Source organism: Zophobas morio, unplaced genomic scaffold (assembly GCF_036711695.1).
Source record: "Zophobas morio isolate AGI-343-1 ecotype UQ-CSIRO unplaced genomic scaffold, CSIRO_AGI_Zmor_V1 ptg000029l, whole genome shotgun sequence".
Taxonomy (NCBI): Eukaryota; Metazoa; Arthropoda; class Insecta; order Coleoptera; family Tenebrionidae; genus Zophobas; species Zophobas morio.
Genome location: NW_026972134.1, coordinates 4,848,729 through 4,862,650, shown reverse-complemented (window position 1 = coordinate 4,862,650; position 13,922 = coordinate 4,848,729). Strand labels below are relative to the sequence as shown.

The window sequence follows — 13,922 nt, the reverse complement described above, 5'->3', positions numbered from 1 at the left end:
CAAAATTTATAATAGTAAGTTTTTTTAAATTTCATAAAATAAGATACTCTTGCAATTGTGATGTGTGAATCCGTGTCGAATTTTCACCCTAGACATCCAGATTTTTGGAAAAAAATTCAAAACTGCATAACAATATTTTGCAATTTAACTTTGAAACTGCAAAAGCGAATGCTCTGAAATCTCGAAAATATGTTAAGGTTGTCATAGTAAAAGCAAAATTTTGCCGTATAAATCTTCTCTGAAATATGCAAAATATTCTGATTGCATACTTGTGGTTTATCAACGCACTCATAGTTTTTAGAATTACTTATACAGTGTGACTCAAAGTTATTGAAAGAGTCAATTTATTTTATTGATTAAATCGGGAACTGCACAACCAAATGCTTTGAAATCTTGTAAACCTTTTAAGCGTATCGTAAGCATGATAAATTTTAATCAAAATATAACCGTTTATCCCCCTCAAAAAATTTATGACGTTATCACAAAATTTTGTAAGGGAAAAACTCGTTTGAAATGTAGGCGCAGCACACGTCTTTACATTTATTTTAACGGTACATAATTATCTCTATTTCCACTTATAAGGGTTCTCATAAAAAAAGTAAAATTCTCGTACCTTACTAAATTTTATAATTTTTCTAAAAAACTGGGTTTGTTTTACTGTATTTCAGGGTCGGGAGAAGTTCTATCGAAACAACCTTCGACCATTTTTTTTTACTTTGTGAGCGTAAGCAAAGGAAGTATTGTAGTCGAGTTCATCAGAGGGTGACCGACTACTTTTATGTTATCTCGACGTTTCATGACTCAGAGTACGAAAAATTAGGTCTCCTGTTTCAGTTCGTCTGCCGTTGTGCAAATTGTTATTAGGTAGAATCTCCAAAACTACCCGACCGAGTGTTGTCAAATTTTATACGTGTATTTTGAATATAATGTAAATGGGAAATCTCCCAATTAATTGTGATGACATCTTCTCGAAAGTTTCATAGTAGTGAAGGTAAGCAGAGAAAAATGTTGTGCCTCGGTGGGATTCGAACCCCACGCCTCTCGCTCTCCGGGCAAGCATCCTAACCGCTAGACCACGAGGCCACTTATCCTTCTCTGCTTACCGACGTGTTATTGTGCCGTCACAGTAGGAAGGATTTAAATTATGTAAAATAACATGCCTCTGTACTTGTTTATTGATCAAATCTCTAGAACGGTACACCTCAGTCTTTTATTTTTAGTATTACACTAAATGTGTCTGAATTGACATACGTGTCCTTGCTGTAATGTTTTCCGGAAATCGTGATACAAACATTTCCCAGCGTATCTACGCGCAGGAAAATTGAATTTTCGTGACTAGTACTGTAAAGATTTTACAAGACGCAAAATAAGAAACTTTGAAAAAGAACAGTTTATTCAAAACTAATTAGAAATATTAATATGAATTGTGGAACTTGTTTTTTGGTGCAGCATTTCCACATTGTCCCATACCCAGGAAGAGCACAATTCAAAAATTTTATAGCAGATAGATTGTCTCGATTGTGCACATCAAAAACGCAGTTTCAGTGAAATTATTTTTTACTTTTTTCATTTATATTAAATTTTTCATTCTGTTTATTTTCTAAAAACTGCAATGAAAGTGTTTAACGATTAAATTAAAATTTTGCTGTCAAAAATAATAAATCAAAGTCTTCGACAATGTACTTAAACTTTTTAACCAGAACAATATTTAAAGCTCAAGTTAACAATTTGCTGCAAAAAATGATAGGTAGTGGGAATTAAAATAGGGCCTTAAGGCTATTTCCACCGCAGAAATCATCTCTAGGTTTTCATCCTAACAAAAAATAATATGGAATCCCTATGGCGAAACAGTAGCAATATTAGTATCAGAAAGTAGGGTGTAATTATTCTTAAAATAGTTGAATATCTGAATTGTTGATAAAATTTCATGTCTTATTTATTATTGAATTAAATATTAAGGCTATAGTTGCAAAAGCAGTGCAGCTTAAAAAATCAGATGACATTGCGCATCAAATTCGCTGATATTGTTGTAATCAATTCGCTTTTTTAACTATATATCCACACCAAATTTAAAAAAAAAGTACTTTTTAAATAACAAAGTTAGAAAGTTACTCGACCATTCCCAGACTTTATAATGTACTAACCACTCTAAAGACAATAATTAAATAATCCATAATTATTCTCCAGATCTTTGTTCCTATTAGATAATTATTTATTACACAGATATGGGTAGAGACAAATGATCGTAGATAACTCTAGTCATAACTGTCTAGTAAGAAGAATGTTGGAAATAATATGGGGCTACAATTATCTTTATTACAGATTTATTTGACTTATAGTAAAAGTATAATTATAGACCTCAGTATTCACATTTCGCTTTCTTATTACAATCAGAATTAGCGTTATCGTCGCTTGTATTTTTCTTATAAGTACACAATCTAATAGCTTTAAGTAGCACAGCTACTTCTCTGCAGAAATAACCAATCGCTTCGGCAATAGGATCACACAAGTCCCTCATCGACGTCGCAATATTGTACAAGAATATAAGCAGTGGCTGAATCAGACCATTGAAGAAAGTTGTGAGGAATGGTTTAAAAAAATAATCCGACGACATCTGCATCACACCCACAAAAAGTGGCCGCATCACACTATACAATAAAAATTTAAGCAACTGCAGCAAAAAAGAAACACAGAAGGCCACCCCTACATGAATTGACGCAAAAAACTCAGCCCAGAATCTAGTAGTATACCTTTCGGTTTTTTCGGCTAGAATTTCGGTTTTCAGAACGGGGGGAGTGTCTGTCGTGTGAAAATACCTAAAACGAAAATAAGAATGTATAAATTTCGAACAACAAACTCACTGAGCGTTCCCATGATCGAAGTAGTAAAAGTCGACTCTTGCGTTACCCTCACTGTCGTAGCAAACGTTCTTCTGGAGTTTGCTATTCCCTTTATTTGCTTCGTTCTTGTTGTTTTTCTCGTCCTTAAATGTACATCGAGAGTGTAAAGCACTCGGTGAAGGATCGCGACTGGTTTTACGTTTTTCGACGGGCGGTCGTATGGTGTTGGTTGCAACTGTGCTAGAAGTAGGTCTCGGGATGCCTTCTACCAAGTCGAAGATGACTCGCTGGACAACGTTAGTGAGAGTGTTTATTTCGGAGTTATAGAGTTTTACCTTGGGGTGAGTGCCGTCTTCACATTGTCCGCAGAAATTAACCCTGTAGAGTTCACAAGGTGTGGAGTACGATTTTTTAAGTTTCAAATCGGAGGATTTTTCCTTGACCCACTCGAAGAAGCTGCGTTTTTTGTAATCGACGGGTGCGAATCTTGTGCTTTTGCACGTAGAACGGGTCCCTTCAAGTTTAAAACAACATTACTCATAGAAATCTTTAAGTGGGGTAACTGAAGTACCCAATTAAAAAAGGAACAAAGTTTTTAAGCTAATATAACAACATTTCGCACATCTTCAGATGAAAATTCATATTAATATACAGGGTGTCCCAGAATTCGCGCCATTCCCGTGAATGACATGTTCCCTGTCCCGAACTGTGCTGTAATTCGCAAAAAGAATTGTCCAGGCTTTAACCGTGTGAGAACTGGAAGGCGATTAAGTTGACCAATAGAGAAGCTGCTTTTATATCCGAACGTTTCTATGTTCAAAGTTACCTATGCCAAGAACAAAAAATCCGGCAATACTAAAGTTGAATGAATTTTTTCCGAATCCCCCTCCGTCAACAAAAGGAAACAGAAGTGTGGTTATAAATTTAATCATTTTGACAATTGTTTGTCATAAACTGTCACGAAGTTCATCACTGACCTGAACAGACGCTTCTGCGCCAAAGATGACTGATTAATGTACACAGAGACGTCAAGGTTTACTTTAAGGCAAGTAGCATGGGACAGAAGTTATTTCTGCTGCCATTCTAGTTAAATTGTGTTTAACTAGGCTGTACATGCCATAAAAGAAGCTGTTTCATTTCATCGTAGGCAAATAATACATTTATTACTATTCTACATAGTGTAGATATCGAAGAGCAGGTATTAGAAGTCATTTTCTTAGAGCCCCGTGAATAATGTGTTGTTCTTTTTAACGAAAAGTAGTGCATTTTCAGAATTCACTATGCATCATATCCCTGATATTAAGTTTATTGTTATTTCTAAAAAAAGAGTACCACATGTCCATTCAAAGAACGTTATTAAGTGTACTAAAACATAAATATCGCTTTTGATTAATCGGTGCTTATGATTTTCAATAAACAGTATCAATTTTTACCGAACAGCTTTGTTGCTGATACCTAATCCAAGCAACGAAAAAAGAGACGAGACTCCACTTCTCTGGTGTATTGAAATCATAGGCATCTGCTGTGGTGTCAATCATGTGGGGGAGATACTGAAAACGGAGACTTATTCAAGAATAATATTGATGGAAGCGGATCCTAGGAGAAGTGTCCGCTGCGTAGAGCAAATGAGTGGATGCTCAAGATCGACTACTCATCGTATCCTTCAAGAGAGAAGACTGCATCCTTACCATTACACGAGAGTGCAGCATCTGGGACCAACCGACTACCCGATTCCAGCCCATAGATTAATAGTATTGCTCTTGATATGCTCTCACGTTAGCGAAATGTGGATAATAATAATAATCCGTGTAGCCCCAGAAAGGCCTTTTCGAATAGGCTAAAAAGATCCATCTTCTTTTGCTGGATGCAACAAACGACGAAACACATGCTAGTCAAGGAGCCGATGGTTGGGGAAAAGACCTGTATATTCGCGCACAGCAGTGGCTGCAGAGCGTTTACATTCTCCATAAATTAACATCATTTCCAAATATTCTTTATAGGTACTAGTATGACTAAGACATCAATATCTTAGTGGTATTGGTACTGATTTGTTTATAGTTTGTATTGTTCTTAAAAAAAAAAAATGCAACTAAACGATTTTTGTCACATTTTTTATTCGTATCTTTTCAATCTCTAGAAAGTACTCACAACTTTAAAGAAACTGTTTTAAATCATCATGTGCAACATCAATATTATTCTTGAATAAGTCTCCGTTTTCAGTATCTCCCCCACATGATTGACACCACAGCAGATGCCTATGATTTCAATACACCAGAGAAGTGGAGTCTCGTCTCTTTTTTCGTTGCTTGGATTAGGTATCAGCAACAAAGCTGTTCGGTAAAAATTGATACTGTTTATTGAAAATCATAAGCACCGATTAATCAAAAGCGATATTTATGTTTTAGTACACTTAATAACGTTCTTTGAATGGACATGTGGTACTCTTTTTTTAGAAATAACAATAAACTTAATATCAGGGATATGATGCATAGTGAATTCTGAAAATGCACTACTTTTCGTTAAAAAGAACAACACATTATTCACGGGGCTCTAAGAAAATGACTTCTAATACCTGCTCTTCGATATCTACACTATGTAGAATAGTAATAAATGTATTATTTGCCTACGATGAAATGAAACAGCTTCTTTTATGGCATGTACAGCCTAGTTAAACACAATTTAACTAGAATGGCAGCAGAAATAACTTCTGTCCCATGCTACTTGCCTTAAAATAAACCTTGACGTCTCAGTGTACATTAATCAGTCATCTTTGGCGCAGAAGCGTCTGTTCAGGTCAATGATGAACTTCGTGACAGTTTATGACAAACAATTGTCAAAAAGATTAAATTTATAACCACACTTCTGTTTCCTTTTGTTGACGGAGGGGGATTCGGAAAAAATTCATTCAACTTTAGTATTACCGGATTTTTTGTCCTTGGCATAGGTAACTTTGAACCCAGAAACGTTCGGATATAAAAGCAGCCTCTCTATTGGTCAACTTAATCGCCTTCCAGTTCTCACACGGTTAAAGCCTGGACAATTCTTTTTGCGAATTACGGCACAGTTCGGGACAGGGAACATGTCATTCACGGGAATGGCGCGAATTCTGGGACACCCTGTATAGGTACCTATTTCAGTTAAAAATCCGCGGCTTTATATCTTGAGAATGGACAGAGATATTGAAATTCTGTAAACGCCATTGTTTGTAGTTTGAAGGGAAAGCTTGGTTTAGTACACATACCTATCGGCATCGTTACGTAAACCTATACATTTTTAAATTGCATGGTATATTTTTTATCGGATTTTGATAAATCGTTGAATTGCGCTTAAGTACAGACGTCAAAGACGAATATTGTGTTAGGAAACCCGTTTTGGTGTCAACTCGCAGAACCTATTTGACCTAAACTACAAATGATACCAACTCCTTTTGAAGCAAACCTTCGTATATCCTAGGAGGAGTAACAGGCGCCTGGCTTTTATTCATCTCCAAAATCGCACACAGACACTCGGGACTAACCAGCACCCGCTCGTGGTCACAACACGAAGGTTCAAGTTCATCATAATTCAAAAAATTGTTAGTCGAAATAGTTCCAGCATCAGCCTTCACGGAATCTTTCGTTTCTGACTCGTTCGTCGGCATACTTTTTTTCTCATCCAAGAAACTTAACGAACACCTTGTGATATCTGAAGAAGCGACACTATTTATAAATTTTAAAGTGGAACGGTTTTTTCTGTCACGATTCAAAGAACTGTTTTGTGTTTTCATAGATTCTTTTGATATAATTGAGTCTTCGTTTTCTGCATCGCTACTTGTTATACACGAGGTGATGACGCTGGGGGTAGAAGGACCCATAAGATCGAGGACATTTTGAATTTCGTTTCTTATGTCTGTTGTGGATCGGCCAGTCCCGTTTTGAGAGGATGCTGTACTTTCGGTTTCTGAATCTAGGAATTATTCTTATGTGTTTTCATTTTGAGGAGTTGGGCTTACATGTGTGGACTCTTGCAGGGAGGGATTCTGAGTGGACGTTGACCCCTTTGTTAGTCGTGGGATTTTCTTCGTTACTACTTTCCACCATCTGGAAAACTTACTGTTGTAAAATAGATAATACTTCTAGAATTGTATATTCCATCATATAGGAAGATGAATAAAAGTATAAGAATAATGTTGTCAAAAATGACGTACGTATATTAACTTTTTTTATTTGTCTGATTTAAGATTGTCTCTGGATTAGAGTGAATACTTGATTACAGCGGCAAAATGTCAGACCAAATATACAGAATGATTGATAAGTAGTACTAATGAACCTGAATGAATTGGAAATGCAACTCAAAATACATTTTAAAAAATTTTGTGGATTTTGAAGTAATTAAGGAAAAATTAAGCAATTTTTTAATTAACCAGATGAGTTCCAGTTTTTGTTTCAACTTGTGGCCAAATTGTAGAAGAACCGGATTTGTTTGAAATAATCCACTGCTGAAGAGAACAAGGTTGATCTTGGAAATATTACAATAAGTGTGGGACACACATCGGATTTTTTCTTAATAATAATTGTGGTGACCGAATTTGAATCAAAATTTTCGCGCATGTTTAGTTAAAGGGCGGCTTGGTAGGAGAGGGCGGTATGTTGAAAGCGTGAGTCATTATCTTTCTGTTCGGTGTAGTGGATGCATGCTGAAAAGACGCTGTAAGTACAATCAATCGTAACCGACGTCGCCCAGTTTCCCCAATCCGCGCGGCTAATTCTTGTGGCTTTTTAATTGGAAAAAGTGCGGACTTTCGTTCAACGCGAACCACGTGGCGTAAATTTGTTTTATCGTCGTAAATTCACAGTTCAGGCTAGGAGTTAACCGTCAGCTAGTGCTAACACAATTTAACAATCAGGATTATTTAAGTAAACCACCTGCTCGAAGATTTTATAAAATTCATTTAGTCAGGATAACAATTCTTTGTTTAACAAATTACAAATAGGTTTCTGGATGCATATTGTAGTGTACCGGTTCAAATTAAATTTAAGCGCCAGAAAGAACGACATTTTTAATTGTAATGTGGATTTGCGTTTTTCATGAAGAGAGGTGGGGGAGCTTTGGCGCGTCTGGAGGGTCAGATGGTTTCAAGTAGTCGTAGCGTGCGGATGCAAATCCCCAGTGTTAAAGTCACATGTGTTTGAGATTTGTATGTTTCATTTATTTGTAAAATATGACCGAAGGGCCAATTGTCAATAGATTAGAGTGACACCATTGTTACTCCTAGGTGTAAGTATAGTTTAATCAGAGATAACAGAGATATGACAGCTTTTGAATGCTCCATAAGAAATGCATGGGAGCGAAGTGAACACAGAATTTGACGTAAAGGACGGTTGGGGGCACAACATTTGTGGTGGTAAACCTGATATCTTAATATCTATGTTAAATGTTACTAAATATATTACTAGTAAAAGTGACATAACGAACGAAAAACACGAACTCTGAGATAACCTCAATTTAATATGATGCGATGGTTTCAAATTATAAAAGAAAAGTCATGTTAACTGCATATGTATGTATGTATTTATTACAGTTACATACATTTTAACAAACAATATACTATTGGTAAGTACAGGAATAGTTCTATAAAAATAACATCGATAAGTAAACCGATGATTTTCTGCAGCTATAATTAATTATTAATCGATGAAACTGGCAAATGCTCTATAAATGGGACAAAATGATTAATTTACTCTGTTTTTTAGGTTGCTTCTGTAGTTCCCTATTATGGAATTTCAATGTATAAAATATACGTAATCGCACAAATAATGACAAAAGGTAATCAAGGGGGAGATTACTACATGGATGCTATTAAGGCCAGCTGGTTTTTAAGTTGTCTGGGAACTTGAAGCGAAAGTGTATTATCTACTGAAGGCATTTTCTAATTGTTCAATGTAATATGCAAACTGTTCATACGAAACATTAAGATTGCCATAAGATAAAGTTTCAGAATTGTGGGCTTGGAAACGACAATAATGTAGTTCTAGAATTTCTGCCACATGCATTTGTATATTCACAGCATATCTGAGAAGAGTGTTTTAAGCATGCATTCACTGAGTATCCACATATTTATCGTAAGATATTTTGTTCAGCTAAATCAAACTCTTTGTACTCTATCCTATCTATTTTTAGGGCATTATGAGATGGTTGGGAATTATTAATTATGGTGGGGATGTTGTACCTCTCACTTAAATTGGAGATATCTTCATTAGCAGATAAGAATTGTGGTGTGATCAGATGATTAAAAGAGGACTTGCGTTTGTGGTGTATTTATTTTTAATGTTGTCGGTTCAGTAGATAAGGGAAAAGTGAAGAGTGTTGTCTGTGATTTTGAAAATGAAAAGACAGGTCGGTAGAGAGCGGTGAAACGGTTGTGTCGAAAGGGTTCTTAGAAGGTACTCGAAATCTTCGAAGGATAAGAATTATTGGGAAGGGCGAACAAAAGATAGGTTTTACGACATGCAGGTGTACGAAGAGAAAGTTTCAGGATGATAGTGGTTGGAAGTCAATAAATACAGACTATACAAATATTACATGTTGCACAATTTTGTGGGATTTGTTAGCCCCCACAAAATGTTGCTAAATCAAAAGCATATATTTTATACAGAACAATAGCTTGTATTTGGTTATATTCTAATAAAGTGTGATGTAAATAACTATTAATAATATGAGGATAAAAATAATTTTATTAACACCCGCACAGAACTAAAAGTGACTAAAGTCATCTTCGCAATGAAAAGGTAACATTCAATATTATAACTGTATTTGTACCCCTTAAAGTGTCGTCCTTGAATTTCAACGTTAGGTTGTAATAACAATCTTTGAATGAGCTAGAGGGTACTTTTATTATTATCCTCGCTATAAAATTGTACAGTTTGTGTTGTGTATGCACATTTTAGAGTTTTAAAGGATAAGAAAAGTTAATACAAGCATTTTGAGTAATTTAATGTTTTTTTTTATCCATTTACTATTAATCAGGATGTAAACATTACAAAAGCACCAACAAATGTTAGATATAATACAATCATTTTTCGAATAAACTTAATGATTGTAATTTTTTTTATCTTGTCTTTTTCCATTTATGAGCAACCTAGTATTTTTGGAAGAAAGATTAACCACTTTTGGTATATTCTTACGATTGGAAATATCCCTGGTAATCAAATAGCCGCGCTACGAAAGTTTCACTCAAATTTAAATAGCGCGCCCGAAAGTGACGGTTTGGGGCACAGTACATAAGGACTATTGTCGCTTAATTTTGCGAGCTGTCATATCTCTATTATCTCTGGTTTAATGTAATTTTTAATTGATAATTCGCCGATCTCACTTGTCGCGACGACGGCCGGCGTCGGGCAATTCTGCAATTTCGGCAGATTGCGTCATCATGGATTGCGTCATTGTTGTTTAGACTGGCGTTGGCTGCAGTGTTGCCAGATGTGGCTATTTATAGCCAAATTGGCTACTTTTTAAAGTAAATGGCGCCTAAAAATTTTTATTTGGCTACTGGCTACTAATTTGGCTACTTAAAAATTTTCATTTGGCTACTCTGGCTACTAATTTGGCTACTTACAAAATTTTCTTTTGGTTACTTTATTTATGAAATTTCGAATTATAATTTTTTGATTGCAGTACTTGAATTAAATAAACAAACCAAAAAAATATGTGTAAAGCACATGGAGGTTAAAGTTATATTGCATCTTTTTTATTGTAACAAATCTACATCACCTCTAGTTACTCCTCGATGCCCATATGTTTTCTGAACGTATGGCGTAGAGATCGTCGTAACAATAATTTGAAGATAGATCGATAGATCAAATAGTGACAGACTAGGGCAATAATAATAGAAGTGGCAGAACGAGTTTGACACTGACAGATGCACATTGTACGATGTCAGCTACGCCATATGTTCAAAAAAACATTTGTGCATCAAGTAGTAATTAGACGTGTTTTATTTTTGATCGCACGTTAATACCGTGCAAACTTGTTGCGAAAAAAAGTTGGCGACTTTTGGCTACTTTTTGAGAGAATGTTGGCGCCAATGACAAATCGAAGTCTGGCAACACTGGTTGGCTGTGCAGCTGGCTGGTTTTCCCGGATCGCGCTCGGACTTGTTAAGAGCGATAAAATTGTTATTAAATTTCACGGAGTCGCTGAGAATTATACATTTTATTTTCTTGCATGGCGATAAAAAAAAACATGTTTGAATGTTTAAATGCAACATTTTATAATATTTTAAATTGTGAAATATTTCAGGGAATGGAGGGTTCTTCTTAAATTATTATTTCAATTTAAATAGATTCCCGTCTGGAATTTTAACATGGTTTTTGGCAGTACTCAAGATGTAAAATTTTAAAGATTAAGTCGCTTTGGAAATAATCAGCGAAATAAATGTCGTCGTGGATTCGAAAGGGCAAATGGGATTTTATGCTGATTTTGTGTTATGTTTTATGTGTTTTATGATTCCAAATTTGGAACATTTATTACCAAAAGTACCTCTCAGAGCGATGTACAAACAAACCAAATGATATTTTATGTTTTGACAATATTGAACATGTGTTTATGTATTTATGTGCAGGGTTGGGCAAAATACACTTTCTACTGTAATTGAAATACAAAATACAAAATACTTCAATTTAATGTATTTGAAATACAAATTACAAAATACATTTATGTCTTGTAGTTGAAATACAAAATACAAAATAGTATTTCAAATACTTTTAAAAATACAAAATATATTTTGTTCAGGACAGTGGCAAAAATAAAATTTTGATAGAAGTTCGTTCCTAAAAATTTTAAAGTTAACTGTCAGAATTCTTTCACTAACTTTATAAGTTGGCCCTGTTACATTCCATGTCCATCTAGTGTCAATTTGTCGAAAGTAAAACACGTCGTTAAAAATATTGTGACATTTCTTCTAGTTAATTTTATTCCTAGTTAGAACCAAACACTGCTGCCAACATAAATTGCGAAGTCCTCAACCGTCACTTAATTTCATATATCTAATAGTACTATATTGCTAACTGGCCTCAAAAGATTCCGAAAACATAACGGTAGAGCAATATATCGGACCTCTCTGTCTTTCTGTGGTACTAAACAGTACTGCGCATGCACTCGTACTTGGTTGATTTGTAGTGGATAGCGTGACTGGATGCGTTTTGACATTTCGTACTTTCGCTTCTATTTTGTGTACATGCGCACAGACCCTCGGTACTCTTAGAGACAGAAAACAACATCTTCTGTCTCTCTCTGTCCGTGAACACCGTTTCTATGTTATTTCTGAAGAGCTAGCAATATAGTACTATTAGATATATGCTTAATTTAAACTATGGCGCTTCTCTATGTTCTCTGTTACAACCATAGAATATCCTGTTACTTCTCGAAGTATACGAACATACACGAATTAACACGATCGCAAAACTGTTGTAATGAGCGCGCCGTAGTTTGATAAAATGTATTTCAAGTAATTGAAAATACAAAAATACAAGTTAAAATGTATTTGAAATACAAAATACAAAATACATTTGTGTCATGTATTTGAAATACAAATTACAAAATACAATTGTATTTCAAATACTGTATTTCAATTACAAGTAGTTCAAATAGTGCCCAACCCTGTTTATGTGTTGGGGAATTCGATTCACGATGTACTCTTGTTTCATTAATTTTGTTCAATTGAATTCGGTTGGCTACTTCGGCCCATGTCAAGACTGACTAATTTCTCCTGTCATTCATATGACTGTTTATTCGCAATACCGAATGCCGCCAACACGGGATATGCGGAGGGTGTCTTGCTGGTAAAGGAAACTTTAGTGGTGGGAGCCAGTGTCGTGTGTCCCGCGGTGGATGGAGTAAAGTTACGGGATAATACTTGCAGCCGCTGCCTCAGACGCCGGCGAACACAGCATAGAGATAGTGTGACGTTTGGGGTGGCACAGTGGCTTGGTTGTACGTAGCTGTGGTAGTGCAAAGAAATAGTTCGATGACAGTTAAATCGTTTAAATAATCAAAATCTGCCAACATAATAATTTGGGTATTGCTTTCCATTTCCCTTAGATATGAATTTGCAAACTAGAACATTGTATACTTTTAAGAACAAGCTTTGTTTAATCTGATCGAAATTTAAAATTGTTATGCCTGAAAGAACCAAGTTTTTGTAATTGAAATATTGACAAACAAAAAACAAACAACAAAAGGAAAGAACTTAATAAAATAATTCCCATCATATTTTTGTGTTGTTAATTTCAAGGTCACTCTTCCACCTTTGCGGTTCACCACTTGCATCAGAACGCATTCCGCCATTTAAACACAACGTAGGGTCCCCATTTTGTTGACGATCACAGTTCATGGCCACTTTTCGAATTTTTCGCGGGTTTTCAAATTTTATGCGCATGTCTCCAATTTTGGCGGAATGTTTGGGTTATTACAATATATACGTAAGTTTTACATTATAACAGTTCTTAATTCTTCACACAAGATTGCTAGTAGTTTATTTACGGCAGTTAAATTAACTAAATTCATACCGCGAACTGACGGGGTGTTAAAATAATTTCTTCCCTTCGGGGGTTATCATCGTTATTATCATCGTTATCATGACTACATCATCGGGGCATGCCCTCACAACGCTAAAGATTGATTACTTCATCGCGGCATGTCCTCGCAACGATATAGATTGACTACATCAACGGGGCATGCCCTCACAACGCTACAGATTGCTTACTTCATCGAGGCATGTCCTCGCAACGCTAGAGATTAATAACACCATCGAGGTATTCCCTCGCAACGATAAAAATTACATTACCGAGACGCTTTTTCCTCGCAATGATGATTGGATATTTTTGTGTTTATTTTATTATGTGTTTTGTTGGGCTAACCAGTTCGCGGTATTCTAAACTAACATATTGTAAACTCTTTGCCTGAATCATTGATAAAGTGTGGCAAGTATTAATCTCATGTAAATTTTGTTAACTTTGCAATTTTTCAATATTTCTCTATCTCACAATTTTAACTTCAGTAATTTTCTTTGTTGTATAATTTTAATTGAACGTAAATTTCATGCTC

The 13,922-nt window shown here is 35.3% G+C and overlaps 1 protein-coding gene, 1 long non-coding RNA gene and 1 other non-coding gene across 7 annotated transcripts; 1 reads left to right on the top strand and 2 right to left on the bottom strand.

Annotated features, from left to right (window-relative positions):
• Nucleotides 1-1,009: 1,009 nt before the first annotated feature.
• Nucleotides 1,010-1,083, bottom strand: Trnas-gga (transfer RNA serine (anticodon GGA)). The gene has a single exon. It is a non-coding gene; the product is annotated as a tRNA-Ser (tRNA).
• Nucleotides 1,084-2,307: 1,224 nt separating this feature from the next.
• Nucleotides 2,308-7,030, bottom strand: LOC135137533 (uncharacterized). 2 transcript variants are annotated; one of them, XM_064067220.1, is made up of 5 exons: nt 6,832-7,030; nt 6,279-6,785; nt 3,176-3,354; nt 2,862-3,127; nt 2,308-2,816 (listed from the first exon to the last, which is right to left on the bottom strand). In XM_064067220.1, the coding sequence occupies exons 1-5, from the start codon at nt 6,917-6,919 to the stop codon at nt 2,360-2,362; spliced, it is 1,497 nt and encodes a 498-aa protein (XP_063923290.1). In that variant the 5' UTR covers nt 6,920-7,030; the 3' UTR covers nt 2,308-2,359. The 2 variants fall into 2 exon arrangements, with proteins under 2 accessions (XP_063923290.1, XP_063923291.1); XM_064067221.1 differs by having other exon boundaries at nt 6,279-6,779; nt 6,832-6,920.
• Nucleotides 7,031-7,862: 832 nt separating this feature from the next.
• On the top strand, nt 7,863-9,809 carry LOC135137513 (uncharacterized). 4 transcript variants are annotated; one of them, XR_010281837.1, is made up of 5 exons: nt 7,866-8,096; nt 8,155-8,223; nt 8,276-8,432; nt 8,573-8,941; nt 9,000-9,809. It is a non-coding gene; the product is annotated as an uncharacterized LOC135137513 (long non-coding RNA). The 4 variants fall into 4 exon arrangements; XR_010281836.1 differs by having other exon boundaries at nt 7,863-8,096; nt 8,155-8,432; XR_010281835.1 differs by having other exon boundaries at nt 7,871-8,223.
• Nucleotides 9,810-13,922: the final 4,113 nt, after the last annotated feature.